We start from the raw sequence: 27888 nt of genomic DNA, 5'->3' as shown, positions 1-27888 counted from the left end.
CTCTTGCCTGTGATTCCTTATTTTAAACACAATGGTTGGGATTCAGCTTTGCATTCTGCGGATCCAAACGGACTTTGGGGTGGCGTTTCTCAGTCAGCAAGCCTCATACTCTTTTCCACCCTCATTGCAAAATAAAATTAATTGTGGAATATAAAATTGATAGTATCAAGATGCTTTGAAAATAAGGATTTTCACTTCACAGATTCTGCATTCACCCTTGTTCCTGGAATCAGCTTATTTAAAATATTTATTGGCAGGCTTTCAGGGCAAGAGCCCTCCCAAAATGGAATGCAACAGTAGAGCTTGTGCAATAAAAACTGCAATAAAAATGCAGTTTAAAAAGTAGTGCAATGATTTTAAAAAAATTAAAAATGGGCAAATAGTCTTTAAAAAGCACTAGCATATAACAAAATTTGCAACACCCAACTGTAGCTGCAGCTCAGGTTAATAAAACACAGTTGGGGGAAGATCAGAGTAAAGTAGTGCATGTTCAGGGCCTTCTTATTTCAGGGATCTATAGGACCCCTGATGGTGATTCATTCCAGCAGTATGGGGCCATTGCAGAAAAGGCCCTTTCTTGTGTACTTGCCCATGTAACAGCCCTCATAGGAGGTCATATGAGAGAGTTGTTTCCTGTTGATCTTAATCTGCAGCAGGCTGATATGGCTGAAGGTGGTTTAGCTTTCATCTAGTCTCTGCTCAGCCATGGAGGTGACTGGGTGACTTCGGGCCAGTCACAGACTCTCAGCCCAACCTACCTTACAGGGCTGTCATTCTGAGAATTAGATTGAGAGCACGAAGAGGAAAATGATGTAAGCTGCTTTGTGCTCATCATAAGAAAAAAGGATAATAAATGTGCGGCTACAATCATGGAAACCCAACTATGAATAGGGGTTAAATCAATTTACCTTTCATATTTAATTTGTTAATATCACCTATATTTCCATAGAAAATCACTAGATGATTTACAACAATAAAAATATCAAAACAATTAACAGTATTTTATTAACATAGAATTAAAGTATATTAAAATGAACAATTAAAATACTAGTTAAATACAAAGGCCTTGGTCTGGCACCAATGAAAGATTGAAGTCAGTGCCAGACAAGCATCTCTCAGGAGCATATTTCATAATCAAGGCACCACAACTGAGAAGGCCTTTCTCCTTGTAGCAGCCCTCATTTCCTTCAAGAAGGGCTTTTGGAGAACAACCCCATAGAAGATCTTAAGGACCAAGCAGGTGCATATGGGGGGAGGCATTCTTTGGATAACAAGACACTAAACTGTTTAGGGCTGTATATGTTATTGTCAACACCTTAAATTGGACCTGGGCTTCAATCAGTAGCCAGTGCAGGTGATACAGGACCAGTGTTACATAGTCATGTCTGCTAGTCTCTGCCAGTAGTCTGGCTGCTCTGTTTTGTACCAGTTGAAGTACCCAGTTCATGTTTAAGCTGGGTGTTACAATAGTCCAAATGGGAAGTTACTAGTGTGTGGGTCACTGTTGAAAGACTCTGTTTATCCAGGTAAAGACTCAGCTGACAGACCAGCTGGTGGAAAGCACTCCTTGCCACAGAAGCCACCTGGAATTCCAGGGAAAGCTCTGGATTGAGGCATACTCCCAAGTTACGCCCCTTAGGAGGAATGCAACCTTGTCCAGATCAGCAAATCTCTCTCTCCAGAACCAACAATTCCCCCAAACAGTAACACCTCCATCTAATCTGGATTAAGCCTCAATGAATTGGCCCTCATCCAGCCTATCACATATTCCAGACACTGGTTCAGAACCGTCACAGCCTCACCTGGATTAGATGAGAACGAGAAGTGATTTTCATGCTTTCATCTAGATGCTAGCCACCTAGAATGACATTTTCATTTCATTTCTTGGTGAACCAGATATTTATTTATATTTCCATTTACATGCTACTAAATAAGTCCCTAGGCAGCTTATAAAATACGTTACTATCTGGACAGGGCTAATGTTGTATTTACTCTGGCAATCTTCAGGTTAGATTACTACTAGGCATTCTGTCTGAGGCAGAAGATGGTTCAGAAGCTGCAGTATGTGAGAATGTGGTGGCCAGGTTGCTAAGTGACAAGAAGGTCTAAACATATAATACCAATTCAGGCCCACTTGCACTGGTTTCTTGTATGCTTCACAGCCTGATCAAGGTGCTGGTTTTGACCTGTAAAGCCTTCCTTAGTCCAGGCCTGCCATACCTGATGGAGCACTTCCCCTGGCATGAACCTATATATATATGTAATACTCACCCATGGCCTTCTTCCAGGTGCCTTCTCTGAGGGAAACATGGAAGGTGGCAACCAGGGAGAGGACCTTCTCAGTAGTGGTCCCCCCAATTATGGAACGAACTATGAACTCTCCAGTGTTCATTGCAGTGGGGCTTCCTGATGCCAACATTATCATCAGCATCAGGTTAAGACCTTACTCGATTTCTCAGCATTTGGGAGCATATGATAAGGTGTTTAATCAGATTGTAAGTTTTTTTATCATTAATTGTTAAAACGGTGTGTGTACTTTCTGTTCATGTGTCTGTATGTAAACTTTTTATATGAAAGCACATTAGCTGTACTCATCATGGAAAAACAGCTAGGTATAGGAGCTTAAACAGGTTTCCAGATGCCAACCACCTAAATGAAAGAATTATTTTCTTTCTTAAATTTCATTGCAATAGCCAAAGCTTTCTAGGAAGTTTAAAGATATTAGAAGTGTAAATATTTTAGTAACAAAATGGAATAAATTAAATGATTTCATTACTTTAGGTAGCTGGGATCTAGGTTAAAGTATTGAGCTTGCCATGGGTTTTCCTTCCCCCTTGATTCATAGGTGTACCAGGAGGACTCCACAGGAGGTCAGGGATGTATCTGCTCCCCAAGCCATGATCAGTTTGTCAGCCCTTTGATTTTAGTGCAACAAATGTGTGTGGATGTTTTGAACATTTTAAAAAATAATTTTAAGTTCTGCATAGGCAATTTGAAGGTGCTGTCTTTACTTGTCAAATCAGAGGTCACAGTAAGTGTTACTTGGGTAAAAGGGAGATTACAAGGATGGGGGGAAGCCGTGGTGAGTACAAAAGGGCTTTTGATCATGATGGAATACACTGGCCCAATGAAGGTCATTGCGACATGTTGCCTGGGGTGGGGCAGCTGACACTGGTGGAGACCCCTAACCTGGCAAGGAAGCAGGGAGGTTTTCCCCACTCTTGCCAAGCAGCTTGCTAGCCATTTCCCAGAGCCCACAAGGGGGTTGGTTGCCTTGTTCAGATGAAATGGCAACCCATTGTGGTCCCAATTACCTCAAGAACACATTGTAGAGAATTGCAATGGCTTGTTGCAGGAATCAATCCATGTTTGCATGTTATGACAACCAACCATGTCTTAGCACTTGTGATGAGTTTGCTCATCATATGAACCCTGACAATGTGTTTTAATATAAAAACAGATTACATGGAACCATAAGTAGGCACACATGCTTTATAGAGCAAAAACAGGAACTTAAATTGCTATATGTTCAGAAATATTTGTCCCTCTTTTTTGTCAGCCACATATTGCACGAGCTGTCACTTTTGAACCACTTTCAAATGCATCCATGTGGTTCAGTGCAGTAATCTAACTTGGAGGCTACCAGAGCATAGATAACTGAAGCCAAGTTATCTCAGTCCAGAGAGGAGCATAGCTTGGCCACCAGCCAAAGCTGGTAGAAGGCCAGGTACACTGCAGTCACCAGAGTTTCAAGTAACAAAGATGGCTCCACAATAACCCCAAACAAACTATACCTCTGCTCCTTCATAGGGGGTGGAACCCCATCCATCTAGTCAGAAGAACTGCTCACTAACAGCATCTTGGCCTTTGTATGGATTGAGTTTCAGCCTTTATCCAATCTGTTATTGCAGCTAAGCACCAATCTAACACATCCATAACATTAATGGAGATCGAACTGCCATTGGTCAGTTCTCGGTAACTGGGCAGGACAATTTATTTATCACCCCAACTGTATAGAGGAAGCCATGCAGCCAAGAACTCAGTGTGCCACAGTTTCCTCCATTTAACAGTGCCACTGGAAGAATTCTTAACGAAGCCAGGAATATGAGTCAAATAGAAGGAGACAGGAATGCCTGAGTAAGGCAGAATTGCAGGTAGCTATATCAGTATAACAGGCCAACTAGAAGGTCACAAAGCAGTAAGTTTCCAGGTTCACCAGCATTCTTGGGCTGGATGTTAAGCAGAAGAGAGAACAGAGTAGCAACTCTTTCACTAGCACTTTTCCCCCTAAATATTAAACAAGGAAAGAGCTCTGTGGACTCAAAATCTTGTTTTCTACTTTCTGGCATTTTAATAAGCCTTAATATAAGCAAGTAGAATGTCTAATGGGACAGAAGCACTGGGTATCATCAATGAAAATGTAGCACTTCTATAAGCTACTGAAAATTTTGCTGCTCTGTATTTCCAGTGCTGTGATTTGGGAATTAAGTCATGTTACTGTACAAAATGAAGTTAGTTTTCTTTGAAGTTTATTACAGGCATTCTCTTGGAAGTAAAAACAACAACAACCCCATAATCCTTAAGTCTATATTTTTTTTGGAAAGCCCATTTGTATTTCTGCAAAACTGTAATTTAAGCTATTCAACCCGCAAATCTCTACATTCACACTATGGAGAGAGCTGAATCTAAGACGTGTTCTTAGCTAAATTATGTGAGAATTGTTCACAGTGCTATTTTAAGGTTAATTGTAGAAATATATCTACTTCTATGCCCACTTCAGAAGTGTCATTTGAATGCTACTTTAAAGATAGTTAGGAAATTTATTTCCAGATTTCAACTTCCTTCAGAGCCTTTGTGAAGTCAACTACCCTTCTAACACAGAATAGTAACAAAAGGAGCTTCATCTCAGATATTGGCTGCATTGGCAGAGAGATAATGTCACTACTGACAGCTTTGTAAACATAGGAATAAGGGAGATGCACTCTGATCCCTTGTTTTCCACTGGTATACACAGACCAGCATTTTAATTTGGGGAAAATAAAATTCTATGAGAATGCAAAAAAAAAGTGGCTGAAGTTTTAGATTTCATTTCAATAAACACTTTGGCTATTAAACTATTTTTTAAATTATCCCTTTATTTATACAGCAGTGTTTTTAAATATCTATACCATTAGGTACATTTAGGTTTAGTAATTCTCACAATAGCTCTATGATTAGTATTATCACTATTGTGTGGTGTGCAAGAGGAACAATTACATATAGTATTTACATAATAGAAATGTATAAAACAAACATGCAATGAATGTCCATATTTTTATGGCTCAATGACAAATTAGAGTTAGCAAGTTCCCCAGTCATGTATATGTGATAGAAATGGTATCTTGTCCTCTGTGTGCTTTGGAGTCTCTGGACTGATGTCAACTCCTTTGTGTCAGGCTAAAGATCATGTATTTTTAAAATACAGACAGCTCTTGCTTTTGGCTCTCACATCTGCCTCTTCCTCCTGCCTCAGTAGTTGCTCATCTGTAACTTGTTCTAGCAATATCAGAAGCCCATCTTTCTTTATGTCACACATTGGTGCACATTCCCATCCTTGCTAAAAATGGCAAACTGCTTCTGATTTAAAAATAAAGAATGGGAGTTAAAATTATTGCTTTGCTGAGATCCTGGCTTCCATCGCTTGCATTTTTATGCAACGTGATTCAGCTGTTCTGATGGATAGCATCTGCAATACGTAATTTTGAGCGAATTCAAAACTCGGAAAGATGGCTTAGGTTCTGTTCTCCTGCCCACTTTGGCCACTTAACAACTCGTGGGCCCCCGGTGTCCTGCCTGAGAAGCCATTGTGGCAAGGCACCGTAAATGAACGCCCCCAGCTTGCAGTCCACGCTGTTCGGCCGGATGGCAGCAGATTAAATTGCGTTCCTGCAGGATTCCCGGAGCGGCACATCCCCCCTGCCCACACCCGCCGTTCGGAAAGTGGGATCTCGCGGCGGAGCACTCGAGGCCCCTTCGGAAAGGAGGCGGGAGGCACCGAGAAGGGAAAAAAGCGCAAACGCCTCGCTCTGGCAGCGCGAGGGGCTTTGGCGAAAGCTGCAGTGAGTTCCTCTGCGCGGGCGGAGGGGGCGTCCGCGCCCTCGGCGCGCCGCAGCAAGCTATAGCCAGCGAAAGAAAGAGGCTTAGTGGTACCTCCCTCTTCCCTCCTTGGATACTTGGTACATTCCCATTCTAACTCCAGGGGATAAATAGAGGCAAGGGAAGCCGCCGGCTTTGCAGCGAACGCCGACTTCTTTCGCCGTGCCGCCGAGCCGGACCGGTTCTGCCCAGTCAGCGGTGCCGCGATAGTGCGTTATGGATCATCCCGTGCAGACAGAGGTGTGGAAAGCACAGACGCTGGAGGAGCTGATCCAAATCCTGCATCGGTTGTTCGCGGGCGATAAGGTCAATGTGGCAGAAGTGCAAAGCCTAATGGAATCCTACGAGAGCAACCCGGAGGAATGGACCAGATATGCCCAGTTTGACCAGTTCAGGTAAATTCGGTGGAAAACCCCGGAGGATCGGTGTGCTCGAATCGGCGCCTCGACGTGCAAAGCGTACGAGGCTAGTTCAATGGTTTATTGTTGTGGCGTAATCTAGACTCCAGGGAAGTAAGCGCGTCGCGGGTTGTGCTGCTGCCGCGTCCAGACGGAGAACGGCTTGTAGCGCTAACGATCCAAATGCAAGTTTCCTTATCATGTTTGTTTGTGCGTGTTTTTTTTGGGAAATAAAAAAGATGAAGCTCTGGGAGGGCTACAAGCAGAGGAGATGCCCCCCATTAAAAGTTGTGTGAATGGGGTGATTTCTGGATAAATGTCATGTAGGCAGCCCTTTCGCTGTACCTCCAGGGATGCCCGCAAGTCCCGTTCCAGGCCCCTGAACTATGGTTAAGGTAGCTGCTTTTGTGCCTTAGCAGTGGTGTGAGTTTTGTCTTACTTTTGCAAGGGGCACGCTGGGCCTTTGTTTGTTTATTTGTTTTCTATGCTGCCCAATAGCCAAAGCTTTCTGGGGGATGAACAGCAACAATAAATATAATAGAATACAATAGAAATTAAAAGAGGAACCACCACCATCATTATTATATAATATTTATGGTTTGCTTGTTATTGTTATTAATTTTTATCTGTGTGGGGAGAGAGGGGGGGGAGCTCTGAGCCACCCAGAGAGCCTTTGCTTATGGGTGGGGCAGCATACAAATTCAATAAATAAAAAATATAAATAAATATTAATTAGAACTGTATTTAAACCACATTTTTATTTTAACAGCTAATACTAGTCCACTACTAAGCCTGCAGAAAACCAGTGGGCAGTTCCTCTCCACTGCACCCCCATGCCCACATTTGCTTTTTAGAGTTGGCAAATGCCTCTTAACTAGGCACCGAAAAGATAATAAAGTTATTGCCAGGTGGGACTCAGTGGAGAGTTCACGCCATAATTTGGGACTACTACAAGAAAACAACCTCCTGCTTGTTGCCACCAGTCATGGTTCCCCTGGAGGTGGCATTTGAAGTAAGGCCTCAGATGTTGAGTGTAGCATCTGGGTACATTGTAGTTAAAAGAGGCATTCCTTCAGGTATTGTGGTCCAAAGGTGAGGAAAGCTTTATAGATTAAAGCCAGCAGCTTGAATTTGCCTCAAAAGCATATAGGCAACCCGTGCAAATGGGCCAGGATAGGTGTTATATGTTTGGATTGCCTGGCCCCAGTTATTAGTGCGGCTAACACATTTTGCACAAGCTGCAGCTTCCAAACTGTCTTCAAGGGCAGCCCCGTAAAGTGCCCTGCTGTAATCTAGAATTGAGTAAGGCATAGATTACCCAAGCCAGGTGATCTCTGTCCAGATGGGAGTGTAGCTGAACCATCACCTGAAGCAGGTAGAAGGCACTCTGGGCCCCTGAGGCCACCTGAGCCTCAAGTGACAAAGAGATATCAAGGAGCATCCCCATGCTAAAAACCTGCTCCTTCAGGGGAAGTGCCACACCATCCAGAAAAGGCTGAGCACCCTCCACGCAGTCAGAACAACCACTGATCATCAGCATCTCAATGTTGTATCGATCTACCTTCTGTTCATTAGCCCTCATCCAGTCTGTTGCTGCAATCAGGCATCCGTTCACCCACAGCCTCACCTGTTGAAGATGAAAAGGAGAAATAGAGCTGAGTGTTATCAGCATGCTGATTTGCACTGCTTGTGCTGTAATCTCTTTAGTTTGTTTGCAGATCCAGGTCATTAGGTGTTAAAAATCTTTAACATGTCAGTCCCCTCATTTATATAGCAACTGTACAGTTTTAGTTCTTTTAAAGAAACTGTCTAGCCTCTGATGGAAGGATTTGAAATGAAACATTGTTGCTTGCTGGAGAAATCTGTAGACATTCTAAAGTAATATGATAAAGCATGAAATGTCCCTTTCGCAAGTGGGAAGGGAACACAATGTAGTTTTTGCCTGCAGTTCTAGATCTCATATCACATAAAACAGGATCACCACATGCAGTTCCCATCAAATACCTGAGAAGAATTAAGAAAAAGAAATGTGGTTAATAATTCATATGGCTGAATAATGCCCAGTTCAAATGTCCTGTTAGTGGTAGCTGAGGATCCTCACAAAACCAAGAAGTTCCAGTTTCCTTTTTCTTATAGATCTGCTGGATTGCAAGGGAAGGAATCAACATGCACACCCCTTTCAGGACTGGCAGCTGATACTCTTCCAGTCCAGCGGACCTATCATTAAACTGCTCATTCATCATCCTGAATATAACGAAAGATGAACTTGGAGGACCAAGTGGAAATATATGGCATTTCAGGCTTTAACTGCTTGGCAATCTAGTCACCTATAATGGTGAATGGAAAGGAATAATACTGTGTTTATGTAGTGATTTAAAGTATTGAAAGTATTCCATGTATTATGGAGATCTCCAGACATTCTGGATGTCAGCTCACAGCATTCCTGTCTACAGGCCATGGTGGCAGGGACTTCTGGGAACTGAAGCATCTGGAGCTCTATGTTCTACCCACTCCCAGTTTTAGTCCTTCACATAGCATCTTACCATAACATGGCAAAACATTGCACGTAACTGTGATTACAGGATCCCTCGGTTTCCTCAGAGTAGTTGGACAATATTAGGGGATAATTCACATCAAAGAACCATCTGTCCCTGTGGTATATGGGAATGGTCATTTCCTGCAGATTTGAGTCCCCCGATCTGTAATGATGCAGTGAACATCACCAGAGCAAACTGGAGAAGTGATTTTCTCAAGCGGCTGCACACATAACTGCTTGTGAGAGTGACCCAGCTGTCAGTGGCATCATTTTAAGCATAAGGGGTACCGAAATCAGCATGCATGTTGTACTGCCTGATAATTTGTACCTTATCTCACAGTCAGTCTAATATTCCATTGGCTTCCTTCTTTTGTACATGGAATATAAAGTAGCTATTTGGCCATCCCAAATGAAGGCTCCTCTCTTCCCTCCCTGGCTCTGGCATTTTTTCTGTAGCCTCTGAATTACTTTGCACAAGTAGCAAATGCACTGCTAGCATACCAGTAACAAAACTTTTTCCTTGCTCCGAGAGAAGGGACTGCAACAACACAAAGGCACAGGAACAGGCAATTTATTAAGAGGTTGATAACCAAAGCAATATAATGGCATGGCCTCCGAGATGCAGTTGGCCCCTTTCAGCTCTACTGCTCTATCCCACTTCTCCCAACTTGCAGTTGTGCATGTATAAGATTTGGTCGTAGGAGATGGAAATTCAAGTCTGTGCTCAGCAACCAACCCCACTGGGCAGCTTGCAGAAATCATTTACAATTTCCTGTTCTAGGCTGCTCTAGTGGGTGATTTGATCTTATCCCCGCCAGTGCGTCTGAATATTATCAGGGCAGCTAACAATAACAATACTTAATAAAACAGTAATTAAGCACAGCTGATCTAAACATAGAGCAGCTGATAAGATACATTTCAGCTAATGTTCGAAAATAATGCCAGATAAAATAAAGGACTTTGCCTAGATTCAAAATACAGACATTGGATCCAGATAAACATGCCCCTGAGAATATCATTCAATAAATGCTAAAAGTGCTAAAAGTAGAACCCCCACTATCAGGGACAGGGGTTAGTTGTTAGACTTTCCCCCATGACAGTCTTCATGATTTATACCGGGTAGGCAACTGAGTGTCCTCCAGAAGTTTAGGACGACACCCTCATATGCCCCAGCCAGCACAGCCAGTGCTCAGGGTTTGTGGGCGTTGCGGTGCGAAACATCCGCAGGGGACTCTGGTGTTGACAGAGTGTGGGCTGCCGCAATTACATAAAGCAGTCAAATGCTTTCTCCGCTCCCCGACATGCCAGCGCGCATTCCGTGGGGATGCACAGCCGTCCTGCCACATCACGAGAACAGCACATCCTCGGGCGCCTTCCTCCCTTGCCCCGCGCGAAATCTGTCCTCCCACTCCTTGCTGATATCTCTCGGCTTTCCCGAAGTGCCACGCAATAAAGGAGGTTGAGGGGCAGAGAGAGGGCAGGGACCAGACAGCCAATCGCTGCCGCCCTTGAGCAACACCCCCAAAGAATTGGACCAATGAGAGCTGACTTGGAATAAATTGCCTGAGTTGCCGGCTGGAACTTGTTTCTCAGAAGCGGATGGAGGGGTGTGGGAGGGCGGTGTCTAGTTCAAGGGCAGGCAGAAGACGGCTCGGGATGTACCGAGTTCTCCACGTTATTTATAAGGGCTTCAACGACCAAGGATTGAAAAAGAGTGACGACAAAAAATTCCCTTCCCCCACAAGCCCTCAGTTAGGCGGCTCAGAGCAAGAACGATAGGGCCGGGGTGACGTAGGACTAGATGAGCATGCAAACGGGTTACCGTGGAAGCTCCAGTTCTAGGAAACTCCTAGGAAAGGGATTCCTAGGATGAGCATGTGCTCATGGACATCTTGTCCCTCCACTCTGTGTGCCCCTTTCCTGAGCAATTATTTATACCTGGTTCCAGTTAGGAGCTGTAAATCTCGGAGCTGTAAATCTAAAGCCTTTTACTTCATACCCTGCCCTGCACAGAGCCTTCTTGAGAATAGGAGCTCTTTAAAGCCCCCAGTTGATAATGGACTCTTCTCAAATATTCCTGTGTGCATTAAAGGGGGCTGGTTCCATCCACCGGCTAGGAAAGGGAACTGACTTTCCAAGTCCCCATGCTCACTTCCTTATGTGTAAGCTTATAGATCTGTTGCATAATATTAGATAAGATAAACACGTGGCTGTGTAATAAAAGACAGAGTTTATTTTTCTACATCTCTTAGAGTTATGATGTTTTCTAAGAAGTAGTGAATCACTTGCAATATCTTTGGCAAGGCATTGTTGGTACCTCAGTGGTTTTATGGCATTTCTCATTAGGAAAAATCTTTTTGCAATTCTAGATTGCAAACTTGCTTTCATATTTGTGCTTACAGGTCCAAACCTATATGCACACACTGCTAATATTTAAAAGAGACATACTACTGCTTATTGAAAACATTTTATCAGGGTGTATTTACCCATACCAGTTTAACAGGCAGGTGTTAGTTTAAATTTTGCTAGAATAGTTTTTGTTCAGGGTTTTTAAAGCAAAATCTATGTGTAGTAATCCTTTTATCTGCCACCTTTTATCCAAGCAATTCCTATTCTTGGACTCTTGTGCAACACTTGTCCTTGGTACACAAAGGCTAGGTTTTTCTTTTTATTCCCTTATTTTGTTTGACAAAATTCCCTTATAAGGTTGGCTTTTTAATAAGTTTCTAGAAGTTATTCCTCCCCACCACCACAAACACGCACAATCCCTCAGCAGCATTTATGTCATGCAGAAAAATTTTTGTTAAGGTAATCTGAAAACTGTATAGGAATATAGTCACTAATTTCCTTGCCAGGTGAATTCTGCAGTTGCAATTTCATTTTTCTTTCTTAATGGTAAACCATCATGGTATATCCCAAACAACTTTGAAATGTTAAACTTCTGGGTACAGATGTTCATTGGGAAAGACATGGCTACAGCACTCTTGGACACAAACAACAGATTGCGTGGCTCTCTGCAACCCAGGGAGTAGATATAATATATGGGTGTGTTGTATATTGTAAAAGCAAATCTGCAAGTTATGAGACTGAACTCTTGAATTGCCTAGCCATTTTAAATAAGTGCTAAAGAGCACTATACAAAAGGGCAATTCTTATTGATCTTTGGTCAGTTAGTCCCTTTGGATCTTTATAATTGAGAAGGTTCCTGGAAAGGCTCAAAGTATTTATTAAAAAATAAAGCCTGAATCCCTTTTGCTCTTTTTGTCTAGGAGCCCTCCAGCCTCCAAAAACTTCCTGAAGGATTGCAGGAAGGGGCCATATTGAATGAGATGAACTGGCATTGAGGGGAGGCTGAGGGGAGAAGGGCAATTCTCAAAAATCAGGTAGTGGCAGCTTCCACAAGCAGGTGCGCTTCATTCAGTAGCATCCCACCTGGGGGAAGACCTTTCAGGGGTTGCTGGCAGAGGGAAAGAGGAGTGAATGGGAAAGCTGGTTTTCACTAGCCCCGATACACATTATTTTTCCTGGATCCAGCTCCATTAATTCAAAGCACTTCACATACATTATCAATGCATCTGAGTATTATTTTAAGACACTTGTGGAAAATAGGTGTCCATGGTTCAAAAGAATGCAGGTTTGGTGATTACTACTGCTGTACAGCTCACAAAGGAATGGTGGCAAATTTTTTAAGTGTCCAGGATTCAGGGACAGGTTGGACATTTAAAAATGCTTCTTGCCATTGCCCAATATAGAATATCCTGCTGAAGAGAAATGTGCTATTACATGTTTCTGTTTACAGCTTATAGATCTTAAAAAGAGAATCTTGCTGCTTATTGTTTCAGATACACAAGAAATCTTGTGGATAAAGGAAATGGAAAGTTCAATCTGATGATCTTATGCTGGGGAGAAGGTCATGGCAGGTTAGTGGCTTAAGATGGATCTCCTTTTTGAAAGAATATAGGCAATACTGCCTAACAGGTAGCTTCCGTGCCACTTTGAATGTCCCCATGGCAGGGGCCCTCCAGTTGGTTTGACCTTTGGCTCCTCCTGTCACAGGCCCAGCCAGCATGGAGGGAAGGGGGTGACAGGGTGGACAGTGGGCCTCCTGAGGTAAAAAGAGACCCATTCATAGAGACACATCATTTGACTGCAACCCACTGGTACACTTTTCCTACCCACTATCACATCAAAACCTCTCTCTGTATGTTATCATAATACATTTATAGAACTAGCTAACATTTGTAGGGATAATTCTTCTGATATGCTAGAGGGGTAAGCCACCTGGTTCTCCTTAGACATTTTAGAATCAGACTTCAATAAACCTGGTCAAGGTTATAAATCTATGTGTCCATTTTATTTCTGGCCTCTGCAAAATAGATGTCTCAAAACCTGAGGAAAGTAAATCCTCTTTGTCAGAGTAAGCTGCTGTAGACCCATTTGGTGACTTCCTTCTTTGTGCTTTCTTACAATGGTAGCAGGTTTTTCTTTGTTCTGGATGCTGTGTGGACGATAGTCCCAGTGTCTGACTGAAGGAGCATTTGCTGAGTCTGCTGATGAAGTGACAGAGAGTTTCTCTTCACCTCATTTTTATGAAATCTAGTGACTGGAAACTACCAAACTGTTCTAAATATCCTTGACACCCCCAGAGAACTTGGTTCACACAATTGCTGGGGCTTAAATGAGCCACAGTGGTTTATTCAAGCAAGACAGCTGCCCCACTCCATCTCTGATTCCTCACTCAGGTGTGGCTTGTTGTGGTGTTAGAACCTGGGCATAAAGGCTTGTTGGAGGGAGAAACATCAGTCAATCTAACCACATGGTGATTATGCAAACTGGGCCAATATAGCAATATTTCTGAGTTCAGTAGCTTCACTGAAGTTGTGGAGGTGGGGGGTCGAATACTGAAACTGATGTCACCTTGTAGGCAGAAAGCCATACTCAACTGCTTCTAGCAATTGCTCAGACCAGGCAGGTATACAGATCAGTACTTTATCTTGTGATGTGGTGCTTAAAGGCTCTAACAACTGCAAGAGAGAAGGTTTTCATCCTTTTGAGCACCTTGATAAGGAGTGTAATAAAAATGCTTCTTCATTTTATTGAAATAAGCCAGGATCAACCCATGGCTTATCCTGTCTTATTACAACAAATCATGACTTAAACCAGGAGTGGGCAACATTCAACTTGCATGCCCCTGCAAGGGAGTTTTGCTACTCTCACTGGTTTCCTTACCACTGCAGCATGACTCCCACTGCTGCTGTGCACCCTGCAATTCTTTCTAGGGTACATTTCTTCAGAGCAACAAGATGTGTACTCCCCATGGGCCACTGTTGCTTTTGATGGTAGATGGAGCAGTGGAGGAGAGCAGCCTCCAGAGAATTTCTGGGGTCCAGTGCAGCCTCCCAGTCCTCCAAAGTTGCCCATCCCTGTTTTAAATGAATCAAGTTTCCTTCTTGAAGAAGAAATTCTGATTAGCTTAAAGCAGGAAGCAGATGGCTTCTGTCTTGCCTTGGTGATTGTGCCAGAGAAGGAGAATTGGGAGTGGGGAGGTTGCCCAATTCTCATTCCTGAATCACTATACTATGGTTTAACATTTTGTCAAAACCTGGCCATTGGCTGTTGGAGCTTCTGCCAAGTACAGGGTGGTTGGTAAGCAGTAATTGCTTTAAAAATAAAAGTCCACAGCTTGTTTTAATTTGCTGCACAAGGAGGACTATATAGACAAGGATTACTCTCCATCTGAAATGGGAGTGACAACGTGGCAGTTCTTTTATACTCCAAAATATAGCTAGTAACAAACAGAGGAAAAAACCCCTGCCACATCTATTTTTGAGGATTACAAATGGTTTGCACACATTTTCTGATCACTGTTAAAGAACAACAACCATTGGGAAGAGACGTGTATATTGCTTTTTTTGATAGAGGGGTAAATCCCACAGCCAAAAATATAGTCTCAGTTAGGAGACTGTGAACAGAATAACCTTCAGATTAAATCTGAGAGGTGGCTGGGGAGAGTTTTATCGGCAATCAGGATGCCTAAATCAGCAATCCAGTATCAGGAAGTTTAAAGCAATTACTTGGAGCAGCTCTTTCCATGACTAAATAGCATTATTTAGTAGTGGCATCACCTTGTTTTTCCAAACTCTTTTGCCACTTCCTTCACCTTTTCCCTTAAACCAGCAAATGTTTTCAACTGGAATTAAGCATCATCCTGTTTGTGCAAGCCACTATAGAATGGTGCATGAAATAATGACATTTTGATTAGACTAGTCATGTTATGGCATGTTATGCTTGTAGTCCATGTGCTTAGCAGTTCATGTACATCCAGCCTGCTGACTTCATGTACTTTGTGTGTATATACAGCAGTATCCATGATCACACAGATTCACACTGTTTAATGAAGATCCTTCAAGGAAATCTAAAGGAAACACTGTTTGATTGGCCTAACAAAAAGGGGGCTGGGGAGATGCTGAAGAAATCGGAAACGGTTTTGAGAGAAAATCAGTGTGCCTATATTAACGGTAAGCATTTTTGTTTCTGTACCTCACAGATATCAAATTATCTTTACCTAGAGCTTTTAACTTTCCTGACCTCATTGCAATTAAACATGGACTGCTTTGAGGTGTATTGCATTTTTTAAAAGATGGAGAAGTTCCTGTAAGTTGTACAGTAGCTCTGTCTAGCATTCCTGTTTCCCTAATAGCCCACACTGCTTCCTCCTAATGGTTCGGACTATAAAGCAAAGAAGGGCCAGTGTGAGAGGTTGTCATAGCCAAGCACCTGGAAGGGGCCCCGGGGTCAGAATGGCCCATTGTAGCCCCTGCTGTTATCAGACTCCCCCGCTCCGCACCCACCCAGTGTCAGGTGCCCCTGTACCTGCTTGCTGCTGCCTCCCTTCCCCTGGCCTGTTCTTCCCACAGATGTGTTTTACGTAGTGCTGTTTCTTATGGGAGCCAGGGTGCTACCTGGTTCCTTTCCACAATGGGTGGCCACCTCCACTGCTGCCTGCTACTGCTGGCCAAATTGGATTGGTAGGGGATATGGGCATGATGGATGGGTCGTGCCACAGCAGCAGGTAGGCAGCTGGATGAGACCTGAGCTGCAGCAGCAAGGCCAGGACCAAGCAGGGATCAGCAGCTGCCGGGAAGAAACAGCCCCATGCTAAGTGCCATTAAAGCCTGGCTCTGGCCCCAACGATGCCGCTCCAGTGTTGCTGGCTAAAAGCCTCTGCTACGAGCCCCATGGTGCTGCAATAGCATGCTGAGGCTTTCAGAGTGGAAAAACAAAGACAGACCATTTCTGCCACCGCCTACACTTAACAGATAAGCAGAACCCCACCTGCCCCCCCCCGCCCCCGAATAGCATGCTTTATCAATCTTCCCACTTCTCTGTGAAAACTGTCCCTTTTTCATAAGAAGGGAAGAATTCCATGAAAATAGAGGACAGGGTTAGTTTCCAGCGTAATGGGCTTTTTGTGAGTGTGGTGAGGTGTGGGAAGGATAGAAGAAGTGGTGGGGTGGTTGCAGTGGAAGAAGATGACCATTCACCCCATATATGAGTCAGGTAGGTTGGAAGGTAAAAAGTTCATCTGGAAGGACTCGTAGTTCCCTCCGTGCAGCTTTGTGGCAGCCCTTCTAAAATACCAGAACTCTTTCCTGGCATAGCTGCCAACAACACTTGCTGGGATCTGTACCTGTTTCCCAATCAGCAGATGACTTCCCTGTATTTTACTTCCCCAGGTCTAAAATGCAGACTTTAACCCTCATATCTTTAAAAATGCACCCTAGTCTTTTACCAGGCTATGGAGAGGCAGACCTCTGCCGTAACCTGGCGATATAAACAGGCCAAATAAGAAAATGAAGATTAGTTGTGGGCACAGAAACAAGGGAAGAGGACACTCTAAGGTGCAATCGTCAAATGCCTGTACGTCAGCTAATTCTGATCAGTTCTGAGTTTTTTTAATGTGTCCAATGTATAGCACCAGTCCCTAGGTTCTCCATGCTAACCTTCAGACAGGTGCAGCCTACCCTCATTCTGCTGCCCTCCAGATGCTGCGGATTTACACTCTCAGCAGCTACAGCTAGCATAGTCAATGAGCAGGAATCCTTGGAGCTGTAGTCCAAAATATATGGAGGGTATCAGGCTGAAGAAAACTGATGTTTAAGCTTTCTAATAGAAGGGACTATTTTTCCTCTTCCTTAAATTCACAGTCTTGCTTTGCCAGCATAAAAAGTCAAAATTGCACATGCAAAATTGCCCTTAGTTAAGTCGGTTGGTTATTTTGAGCTTTTTGTGGTGAGATCTTGATTGTCAGTTCAGAAAAGTGTCCTCTCTGGATTTCCCTGGGGAAAGAACTAAGAGACTGATTCTTGGCATACAACTCTTGCTGGGCACTAGTATCTCTGCCATATTTTCATGCTGAGACATCTTACTTTGGAAAGGAATAAAAATAAATGTGTGCATAAATGAATTGGAACATCATTGCCCAATAACGGGAATATGAGCCAAACAATCTTGGCCATAGTTATCTATGTTCTGGCAATCTCCCGTTTGGACTATTACGATATGTGGTATGTCAGGCTGCCTTTAAAGAGTCCGGAAATTTCATCTGGTCCAGAGCGGAGCTACGAATTCACTAGGCATTTCACCCACATTGTGTCAGGGCTTTATCAGCTGCCCCAGCTACCACTCTATCTCCAGGCCCAGGGTAAAGTGCTGGTTTTAGCTTTTAAAGCTCTTAGCACCTTGGAATTGGATTTCCTAAAAGATTGTCTTATCCAGTGTATGTGAACCCAATCCTTAATACTCTCATTGGAGAACCTACTTGGAATGCTCCTGAAATGGAGTAAGCAACTGCCAAAGCAAGAGCTTTCTTGGTGGTGGTGCCATCCCGGCTGTGGGGCAGCTTCCCAGAAAGGCTGCACCATCTTTTTGGTGCCAGTGAAGGCCTTTCTAGTCACCCAAGCTTGTAAAAATAACTTGGTCTTTTGTTTACAATCTGGGCTTCTTAATTTGCATTTGGTGTCTTTATTGTTATCAACAGTATTAATTGTTTTGCTTCCTACATTTATGGAAAGAGCCATTCTTATGCTACTTTGTACTGATATTATATATTATTATATTTCAGTATACTAGTTTTTTCCTTTAAAATTCTGTAAGCCATGTTGGGTATGCATACAAGTATAGTTAAAGAAAACAACCCTACTTCTTTTGCATTAAGGAAAACTGTCACAGAGAAAGAATCAAGCTGGGGACAGAGGCTGGTTGGAATGACTGGAAAGGAGAGAGATAAATGTGAGATAGTCCATCTGGAGTGTTAAAGGAAAGCATTATGATAACTCCTGAATCTAGGGTAGAAGTATGCCAGAAGTAGCTCGTCCATGCAATTTTTGTTCATAATCTGTACTCTCGTATGTTGTGGCGCACAGATTCCATTGGCTTGCATCGTGTGGAGAACCCAAGTCATACAGAAACAGCTGTTAGTCTCCATCTGTACAGTCCACCTTTTGAACTCTGCCATACCTTTGACCAAAGAACTGGACACAAGCAAAAGGTTAAAATGACTTTCTATAGTCAGTTTGGAGAAAGGACTCCATATGTAAGTATACAGATCTTTATCACACCCTTAACCTCTAAGTATGCAACCTTTCTATGGCAAGAATTTGACTCTTGGCCTACACACATACACCTCGCAATAACAAGTGACCCACATGTGCGAGGTCCCCTGTGCCTTTTGGGTATCTCCCAAGCAGAGATCATGGCAGGGGACAGGGGGCAGTGGACTGGCACACTGTTTGAAAGGAAAAGGGGAACAGCCAGAAAAGAAGAAGAAAAGCCAAATTTGAGGCCAATAAATCACAAAGCTGGGCAAACAAGGAAGAGTTCTAAGGCTGAGTGTTCCAGGATAATAGGAATAGCATATCATTATGTTTGCTTAATGGATCAAAGAGACTAAAGGGACAAACCTTTGTCCCTTACCTTGTCTTGGCGGGATACGATTATTTGGAGCCTCAGCTGCTAAGTCTTGTGGGCATAACAGAATGAGCAGAGGTATTCAGAAAACCTTTGAATACTGCTGCAGGCTGGAAACCTTACTGATACTGTAGTTCTCATTAGGGAGGAAAATTGAAATATATGAAGTTTTCTGTCTTCAGTTTTGAAAGGTCTGCTCTGCCCCTTTTTTAATGAACATGTAGCTCAGCTTTCCCCAACCTGGGAGTGACCAGCATGTTGGCTGGAAATGGTGGGAATTGCAGACAACTCATCTGAAGGGCACCAGACTTGTCATGCATTAAACAGCACATTAAAATCAGAATAAAAATTTTCTGGCACTTTTAAAAGCTTTTTAATGAAGACACTCCCAAGAATAAGATGTTCACAAAATGTCAGTGCTAGGGGACCCTTGGTGGTCATTTGGTCCAACCCCTGCTAAGTCCAGGATCTGCAATGCGGAATACAACTAGAGCACCCCTGAGATATTTATCTAGCCTGTGCTTAAATGCCCCCAGTGAAGGAGAGCCCCACTGCTTCCCAAGCCAGTCTGTTCTACTGCCTCTGCTCTTGCTCTTGGGAAGTTTCTCCCAGTTTTTAGCTAAATCCTTGCTGTTCACACATTTTGGCTCTATTCCTGACCTCCGAAAGAACAGAGAACCATCTCCCCAGCCTTTTGACATGAGTGGGGTGCCTTGGGATTGAGAGTTTAATGTCCTCAGCCCTTTTAGACTCTCTGGATCTGTATTCTTTTACGCAAATCTGTTGAGATTCCTTACAGTTCTGCTTGCTTTAAGTAATGTCATTGACATAGCCTTATTTTACACCTTTCACATAAACCACTTGGAAGCTTTATAACCAAAGACTGGGATATTTAAGTGGTATCAAATATTTGCTTCCAGATGCTTCCATGAATGAAAAAGGCAGCACATGGTCAATCACTGGGAAATGGTTATATGGGAGCTATGAGGACAGTATTTGCTTATTCTTTTCTTGTGCGTGTGATACTGGCTTTTGTACTGTAGAAACATCAGTAGATTTTGAAATAATTGAAGGATCTCAACAGTAAGAGACTCTCCCTCTTCCCTCTAGGCAGCAACAGTTTCACAAGAGAACAACTGAGAAGCAGAAGGCTCACTAAGTTTTTTGTTTCTTCTTTTTTGGGCTGAAGGAATGGGATTCTCTGGTTGATGTCAGTACTAAGCTGTGCTGGAATAATCTTTACTACAGTAGGACAATTTTTGGTCATGTAGTTATGAGTGAACTTTATGTCTGTCTGTCCCTTCCTTCCTTCCTTCCTTCAATGATAAAGGGAATAATGCCACAACTGCTTCATCAAATTTAGATGACTTTTATTGGTCCACTGTGAAATCAGTCTTTTTGTTCGATGTCTGTCTCTTATTAATTCCATTTTGGAAACCATATGCACAAGGATTTAGCACTTGGGATTTCAAGTAGGACTTGAGTCTTAGAATGCCAGTTTTAACTAACTTGTTAACCTCTGGTCAGCATTAACTCACAGTAACACAGAGTGTACTGTATACAGTTAATATAGCCTCATTTTATCCAGGGTTATCTGCTGAAACTTTTAAACTTTTTGTACATTTTAAAATCTCATATGTCTCTTTGTTTTTTAAAAATAGGAGCAATATTAAATGTCTTGTACATTGTTTCTGTTACGGTGAAAAAGTTCTGTAAAAGTTGTTTATGATGTTGAATGGAATTGGCTTCTACCTTTTCCGGTGGGTTGTATTTTTAGGACCTGCCCAACAAGCTAAATAAAACTAAATTTTAATTTTGGTGTCAACTTTTTTTAAAATTCTGTTTGTTTCCCAGCATCAGTATAATGAATAGATATTAAGAATAGGTGTCTTGTTAATGCTTCTACTAGCTCCTGGGGAATACATGGGGCAGAGAAACAAGAACAGTGAATGTTGACTTTAGAGAAAACCAATAGACTGTATTAATACATCTCTATCCACATTCAAGTGAGTATAAATCAATAAATGAAGATCTGGCATAGATTCCTCCTCCTCCTCCTTTTTGGAAGAAAAGTATCATTTACACCTTGTTTGTTAATTGCATGTTTATTTTACTATGTGTGCTTAGGATTGCATCCATAACTATTTAAATCCTATATTCAGTCACATCAACAGTTAATAAAGCATTGAATACATTGAGGAAAAATGACAAAAGTACAGTGGTACCTTGGCTCACAAATGCCTCAGTTCACGACCAAATCAAGTCACAAACAAAAATTTCATTAAAAAATTGACTCAGGTCGCAAATTGGGTAGCAACCGCAATCATGGCCATTTCCTCACCCCACTGAGTGGGGAGATAGCCACGATCGCGGGCGCACTTGTGCAGGGAAGACAGGTGCAATTGTGGTTGTGTTTGGGGAGGGAGTAAGGAGATGGCAGCAATCGTGCTGGCGGGGGAGATGGCCAAGATCACACCCGTCTTTCCTGCACAAGCACACCCGCAATGGCGCCTGTCTCCTTCCAGTGCTCCCACAATTGTGCCCTCTTCCCTTTGATTTAAAAAAATATTTATGGAACAGATTAACCTTATTTACATTGAACCCTATGGGGAAATTTGACTTGGCTCACAACCAATTTGGGTCGCAACCAGAGTCATGAAGCAGATTTTGTTCGTGAGTCAAGGTACCACTGTACTTAATATAAAGATTTTTTAAACATATAGTTAACATCTATTTGGTTTTGGAACTGCTGTTAAGCCCTAGGTTAGACAGAACGGAAGTCAATGTATTGGCTGTATCTATTTATTTGATCTATTTATTTGATGCTTACTTTAGAGTAAATATGCATTGGGTTTTACTGACATTTCCTAAAGGTATGCCTCCTCTATTTCCCTTCATTATTGCCATCTTCCCCTCTGCTCCACTCTCCCTGAAGTTCAAAGCACAGTCCCACCAGATCTATTGGAAGCAGTCCTCTTGTACCTTCTCATTATCAAAACTGCCTTCTGCAAGTAATTTTGCTGATAAAATTAAAACCAGGTTACACCAGCTTGGTGAACTGCATGCCTCTTGATATCTATTAGCGTTCTTGCTTCAGGAGATACAACAGATGCTGCTTTCAAGCAGCAGTCAGACAATTGGCTTGAAACACTGTCTTTCCAGTAAGGTATTTGGGATGCATGAAACCAAGCCTTGTCTTAAGCAGGAATTCATTATTTGTGCTGGCTTGCTGAGTAGGCTGAAAGGCTATTTATGTTGGGTGGTGATGAACAATAACCCCATCACCACCCTGAAGTGGTAGGTGACAGATCTTCAGTGGTGACGAAGGAAGATGAGAGCCAGTGTGATGTAGTGGTTAAGAGCATGGGACTGGGACTCAGACGATCTGGGTTCTAGTCCCTGCTCAGCCATGGAGCCAGCTGGGTGACTTTGGGCCAGTCACAGACTCTCAGCCCAACCTGCCTCACATGGTTGTTGTTGTGGGGATAAGATGGAGGAGGAGAATGATGGAAGCTGCCTTGAGCCCTTTGGGGAAAAAGGCAGGATATAAATTGAATGAATGAATGAATGAGTTCCTAGCTGAGTATTTCATGAACAGTGGTGCTACAATGACCCACCTCATGCTACAGCTATGCAGTTTAATAGTCCCTTCCTATCTGTGATGACAAATGGGTTCTGTTACATATTGATAGCTACAAGCAGAATTGTGTATTAAAAATACTGGCATCTTCACAGCTTTATGGAGTCAAAATACTGAGGTAGGAGAAGAGAGACACTATATTTCATTGTATATTAATAACATACAAGCCCTGATGGATCAGACAAGATGTCCAAGAAGTCCCAGGTCCTGATTCCTAGTGGTTATGCAGTTGTATCATAGAGGGCAATAGGTGCTTTCCAACTGCAGGTCTAGCTGCTGATTTTAGCTTAGTGTAGTTTGCTATTTAGATTATATTTTCCCTGTCATTAACCTAACAGATTAATAACCCGTTACTTTAATGAATCAATGCTAACAGAAACCTTAGACCTTGATAGTATCTTTGCAACTTAGACCTTTGTAGTAACATAGCAGAGCACTACGTGACATGTTGCATTTCTTGCAGTGCGTGGACTTCAGTGTCATTGAACCTTACCTATTCGTGGAATCTTTGTTCTTCATTCTGTGTATCTACTTTTCACGTATTTCAGAAGGCAATTTATCTTGGGCATAATGGTATTTGCACTGAAACAGTAAAATCTTTGGCCAATTGTGAAATATTGAAGAGTTGGATCAGACTGTGCTTGTCTGTTAGCGAAATGTTGGCTACTTACTTCTCCCTGCCTCTGCCTGCTGCACCTCTTCTCAGATCCTCTGTGGAGGGAGGTGGTCCCTCTGAAGAGGAACTCAAGTTGGAGGCTGTAGGGAAGAAAGGAAAGTCTTGTGTCATGAGTGGAAATCTGCTTGTATAATGTAGGAGGTAGCTCTAAGTGCCAACTCTAGAAAGTTGCCTATACTTTTATTTCTGAAACCTTTGCAAATTGTGACAGCAGTGCTGATTTTTCAAAAGGATAAATCAGTTCTCCCATTTTTTTTAAATGGAGTACAATCCTGCAATGAATTTGCACATACAATATTTGACATCTTTTATGTTCAGGTTAGAAGCATGGCGTGCCTTTCTCACTCACAGAGATGTAAATGCAGAATAGCAACCAGGCCATTTTTTAAAAGGTTCAATATATTAGGCTACAATAAACTTTTGTGGCTGATGGTTGGTCTCCCAGGAAGGGGTTGAAACATTCCCAAAAGATGCAACCAGACCAGGAGTGTTGAACTTTCATGGGATGTATGTGCGAAGGACTTGAGCTAGCAGACTCTATTACCTTTTCTCTATACCTGTTTTTAATCTCTTTGTGTTACTATTACACCCATTTTATTCTGTACAAGTGAATAAGTTCTCAAATTCTCCAGTTGTTACCCTCTCTTAAAAGGGCAGTAATTTTGGTACATGTGTGAAGCAACAAAGAGCACTTTTTATAACTTCATTGAAAGACATGAGAATACATAAGGCAAAACTATATCTGCTATATCTGCCATATCCTACTTTTTACTAGTCCGAGATGTCACTCCAATAAAAAAAAACTGTGATACATCACTCGACTCTCTCTCTCTCTCTCTCTCTCTCTCTCTCTCTCACACACACACACACACACACACACACACACACAACATGATCTTTTCCCACACATATGTGGAATATAAGATCATGGATATAAATCGAAAAATAAGTATGTGAGCTAACAGAGCATCCTCTGGAGCAACATCCTTCCTAACTTCTTGGTCTTTCCCCCTTGTCTAAAAAAGGGACGTTTCCAAATATGTCAAATGCAGTCACACTCACATGATTACAGTACAAAGCAGGTTGTGTACACTGTTTACAAGAAACAGAAACATGATTGGCTTCAAGGAACGTCCAATCTCTATGAAAAGAGAACCTCTACAGAGGAAACATGGTCTAAATGCCCTGGAAGGGAGACTTTTGCCAGTAGTGACTGATTATTCCTGAACAAATCCTAGAAATGCTGTGATACCTAGAACTGCTGCGAACATACTGAAGGTCTAGGTATGAGAGGTTCAACTTGCTGATTGAGCTTCCCAGCTGTCAGACATAGTACATGTATTCATCCAGGCTGAGCTGTATCCCATTTTCTTTTCATAAAAGTGACATTCCCAGGACTAGGTAAAAATTATCATCACCTTGAAGGCTCACTGCTGCTATTGCAGCAGTCAATTTCTGTATGGAAGAAAGGCATTGGCCTGCTTATATCTAACCCTAACTTTCCAACAGGGCCTGCTGCTGCTGGAGATCAGGCAAGCTGTGATTTCAGTAGGCTCAGAGCTGTTTGACCGGTGCTTGTTTGCTTTTCTCAAACTGGTTTCCATTTCCTAAATGTGTGCAGGTAGAGATGAATGCATGCCCTTAGTCAGCAGATAACAAATTGCATAAGGAGATATGCTTAAGAGCAATCACTATTCACCTCTACTTATCTCTTTCCTCTTTGGTGTTGGCTCAGAGAAATTAGACTGTGTTGCCTAGAGCCTAGTAATGTGTGTTTTTTCTGCCCTTAAACTAAAAGCCTCATCTGCAACAGCAAAGCTACATGGTGTACACTCTGTTCATTTGCTCATTCTTTTAAGTTGTTTTTGTGCCTCTTCCAAGCCTGGGAGAAAGTTGTTTGTTCTGCTTGGGTGTAACTTTTCCAAGGTTAAAATGTGCAATCTGCTTGTGATTACTCTCTGGCATTTTACACACACACACACACACACACACACACAGGGGGGGCACTTCACTGTGTTTGATGTTCTAAATCATTTTAAAATATGTTTCTCTGTTTAAAGGAAAATTGAAAACAATGAACCACAGTGCCTTTTTTTCAGTGGTGGCAGCAGCTGCTTCTTGTAAAGCAATCCCTTAAAGTGTAGTATTTTATGTCATATTATGATGCAGTCCAATACTCACTCACCTAGGAATTCATTTCAATGGGTCTACTCGAAACTGGGCTACCATAGAGCCTACTGAACATAATGGGGCTTACCTGTGATTGGACATGTCTAGGATTACAAGCCTTAAGGACAAATGCTCCAATCTGTCGGACTGAACCTTGTTTGGAAATATAGTATGTGCTTTTGACAAGGTAAACCAATAATGATTAAATTTTATAGTCAGCAGAAGATTTAAATCCATCCTGTATGGATTTCTATTGTACTAGTCTTTTAATGTTGTGAGCTGCCTTGAGTCACAGTACTGGAAATAGGTGGAATACTAACAATACAGAGTGAGCATTTGGTCCATTATGGCACCCAGAACAGAATGAATCTGTTACTGACTTCATATGTCCCAGAATTTATTCTGACCATGGACCGAGTGTAGTGAGTATGGCACATGGCAAATATAATAATTTGATCAAAACTTTGCATCTCAAATTTACCATTCAGGAAGCAGTCAAATGGATGTTTATGTTTTTCAAGATTCACTATGTAGAGCTTGAAAAAATGGTATTTTATCATTAGGAACCATCTAATATGGCAATTGGGTGGAATGTTAATGTTTGTTTACCTTGGGGTGGGTAACTTGTGGACCTCTGGATGTTTTACCCTGCAGCTCCCATTTGGCCTTGACCGCTAACAATGCAATGGGAGCTGCCAATCAATACACCTGGAAGCAGACCACCAATGGTATGCCTAGTCTAACCAGCTCTCTTGTATTTAAGTTTTGAGGTAGCTTCTGGGTGACTAGGTGAAAAATGCAAACACAGAAGTGGTCCTGTTTATTTTCATAGGACTGGGACATGAATTTCTCATCAGCTTTCTCTACATTCAGTATCTATGTACATAATTCAAGCCTGTCATCAGTTCACACCCTGCTGATGAAAGCCTAGACACGCTGGGCAGGCCACGTTGCAAGGATGCCAGACCACCGCATCCCCAAACAGCTCTTCTATGGTGAGCTGTCTCCAGGAAAGCGATCGCACGGGGGACAAAAGAAGCGATACAAAGACACGCTGAAAGCCTCTCTCAAGTCCCTGTTTATCGACACCACCTCCTGGGAGACCCTGGCACAAGACTGATTGACATGGCGCACGCTGATCCACCAAGGCTGCCAAACTTCTGAAGCCAGAAGGACAACCATAGCACAAGAGAAGCGAGCACTCCGTAAAGCCAGAGTTGCAAACGTTGCAACAATGGTGCTCACACATGTCTGCCTGACATGTGGCAGAACACTCGTGCCCATATTGGCCTTATCAGCCACCTGCGGACACACTGTGGACAACTCACAACCTGTTAGATATCAAGGTCCTCATCGAAAACGATGGACGAACATCATCACATAATTCAAGTAATTACAAAAAAGTTTTGTAACTAGGCTAGGGCAAAACAGCGTGTTTAACTATAGAAACATGCATTTCTGTGCACTTCTTAAGTTGCAAATATGTGAGGTGTATCTGCATGCTAGGTTTGCTGATTGACTAAGAGACAACACTGGATTTCACTTGTTGACGTTTGCTCTCCTATCACACGCTGTTTGGCATTTGAGAGAAAACTATTAACAGCAGTGCAGTGAATCTGAAATGGGAGCAGTGACAATGCAGCAAGATTTGACTTTTTAGTTGCAGAGGAAATTCTCAGCTAAGCCTGAAAACACATTTTTGTTACTGTTCCTGAACCAGTAATATTGTTATAGCACCAGTGCATTTCTGTACAATTCTGCACCAAGACAGAGTTAGAGGTGAAGCAGAAACGGCATTGTCAGGGCTTTAGGAATTGTTTTTTGTGGCTCTCATACTTGCAACCTTCAAAAATATGTTGGGGTGAGCCTAGAAACACAGAATAGTAGAGTTGGAAGGGCCAGAGGGCCACTGGATCCAACCTCTTGCTCAGTGCAAGACTCCAAATCTTGGAGAGCCGTCCCTCTCAGTTGGCTGTCCAGTTGTACCTTGAATGCCCCTAGTTTGGGACAACCCACAACATCCCTAGATAATTGGTTCCAATGTCATACTGCTCTAACAGTCTAAGAATTTTTCCTGCTAGCTAGCCAGAATCTGGCTTTCTGTAATTTGAGCCAGTTATCCCATGTCCTGCACTCTGGGAGGATTGAGAAGAGATCCTGTCCTTCCTCTTTGTGACAACCTTTCAAGTACTTGTGGAATACTATCGTATCTCCCTCCAGTCTTCTCTTCTTGAGGCTAAACATGCCCAGGTCTTTCAATCACTTCTCACACACAGGGCTTTGTTTCCAGTCCCTGGATCATCCTTGTTACCCTCCTCTAAACCTCTTCCAGTGTGTCTGCACCTTTCTTGAATTGTGGCACCCA

The 27888-nt window shown here is 42.6% G+C and overlaps 1 protein-coding gene across 1 annotated transcript; it reads left to right on the top strand.

Annotated features, from left to right (window-relative positions):
* The first annotated feature begins 6246 nt into the window (after positions 1-6246).
* On the top strand, positions 6247-20851 carry CDO1 (cysteine dioxygenase type 1). The gene is made up of 5 exons (XM_044445955.1): positions 6247-6530; positions 12912-12989; positions 15430-15587; positions 18495-18664; positions 20149-20851. The coding sequence occupies exons 1-5, from the start codon at positions 6352-6354 to the stop codon at positions 20176-20178; spliced, it is 615 nt and encodes a 204-aa protein (XP_044301890.1). The 5' UTR covers positions 6247-6351; the 3' UTR covers positions 20179-20851.
* The last annotated feature ends 7037 nt before the right edge of the window (positions 20852-27888 follow it).

The sequence above is a fragment of the Varanus komodoensis genome, unplaced genomic scaffold, assembly GCF_004798865.1.
Source record: "Varanus komodoensis strain SLA01 unplaced genomic scaffold, ASM479886v1 scaffold5, whole genome shotgun sequence".
In the NCBI taxonomy this organism is placed as follows: Eukaryota; Metazoa; Chordata; class Lepidosauria; order Squamata; family Varanidae; genus Varanus; species Varanus komodoensis.
The sequence above is the reverse complement of the archived record's forward strand: the minus strand, read 5'-3'. Positions and strand labels throughout refer to the sequence as shown.

What these genes read in the sequence shown, in the direction of transcription:
- CDO1 (XM_044445955.1), top strand. Translation starts at nt 6,352, where the DNA reads ATGGATCATCCCGTGCAGACAGAGGTGTGGAAAGCACAGACGCTGGAG. An exon ending in GCCCAGTTTGACCAGTTCAG is followed by an intron (nt 6,531 to 12,911) that starts GTAAATTCGGTG and finishes TTATTGTTTCAG; the next exon opens with ATACACAAGAAATCTTGTGG. An exon ending in TTGGAGAAAGGACTCCATAT is followed by an intron (nt 18,665 to 20,148) that starts GTAAGTATACAG and finishes TCTTCCCTCTAG; the next exon opens with GCAGCAACAGTTTCACAAGA.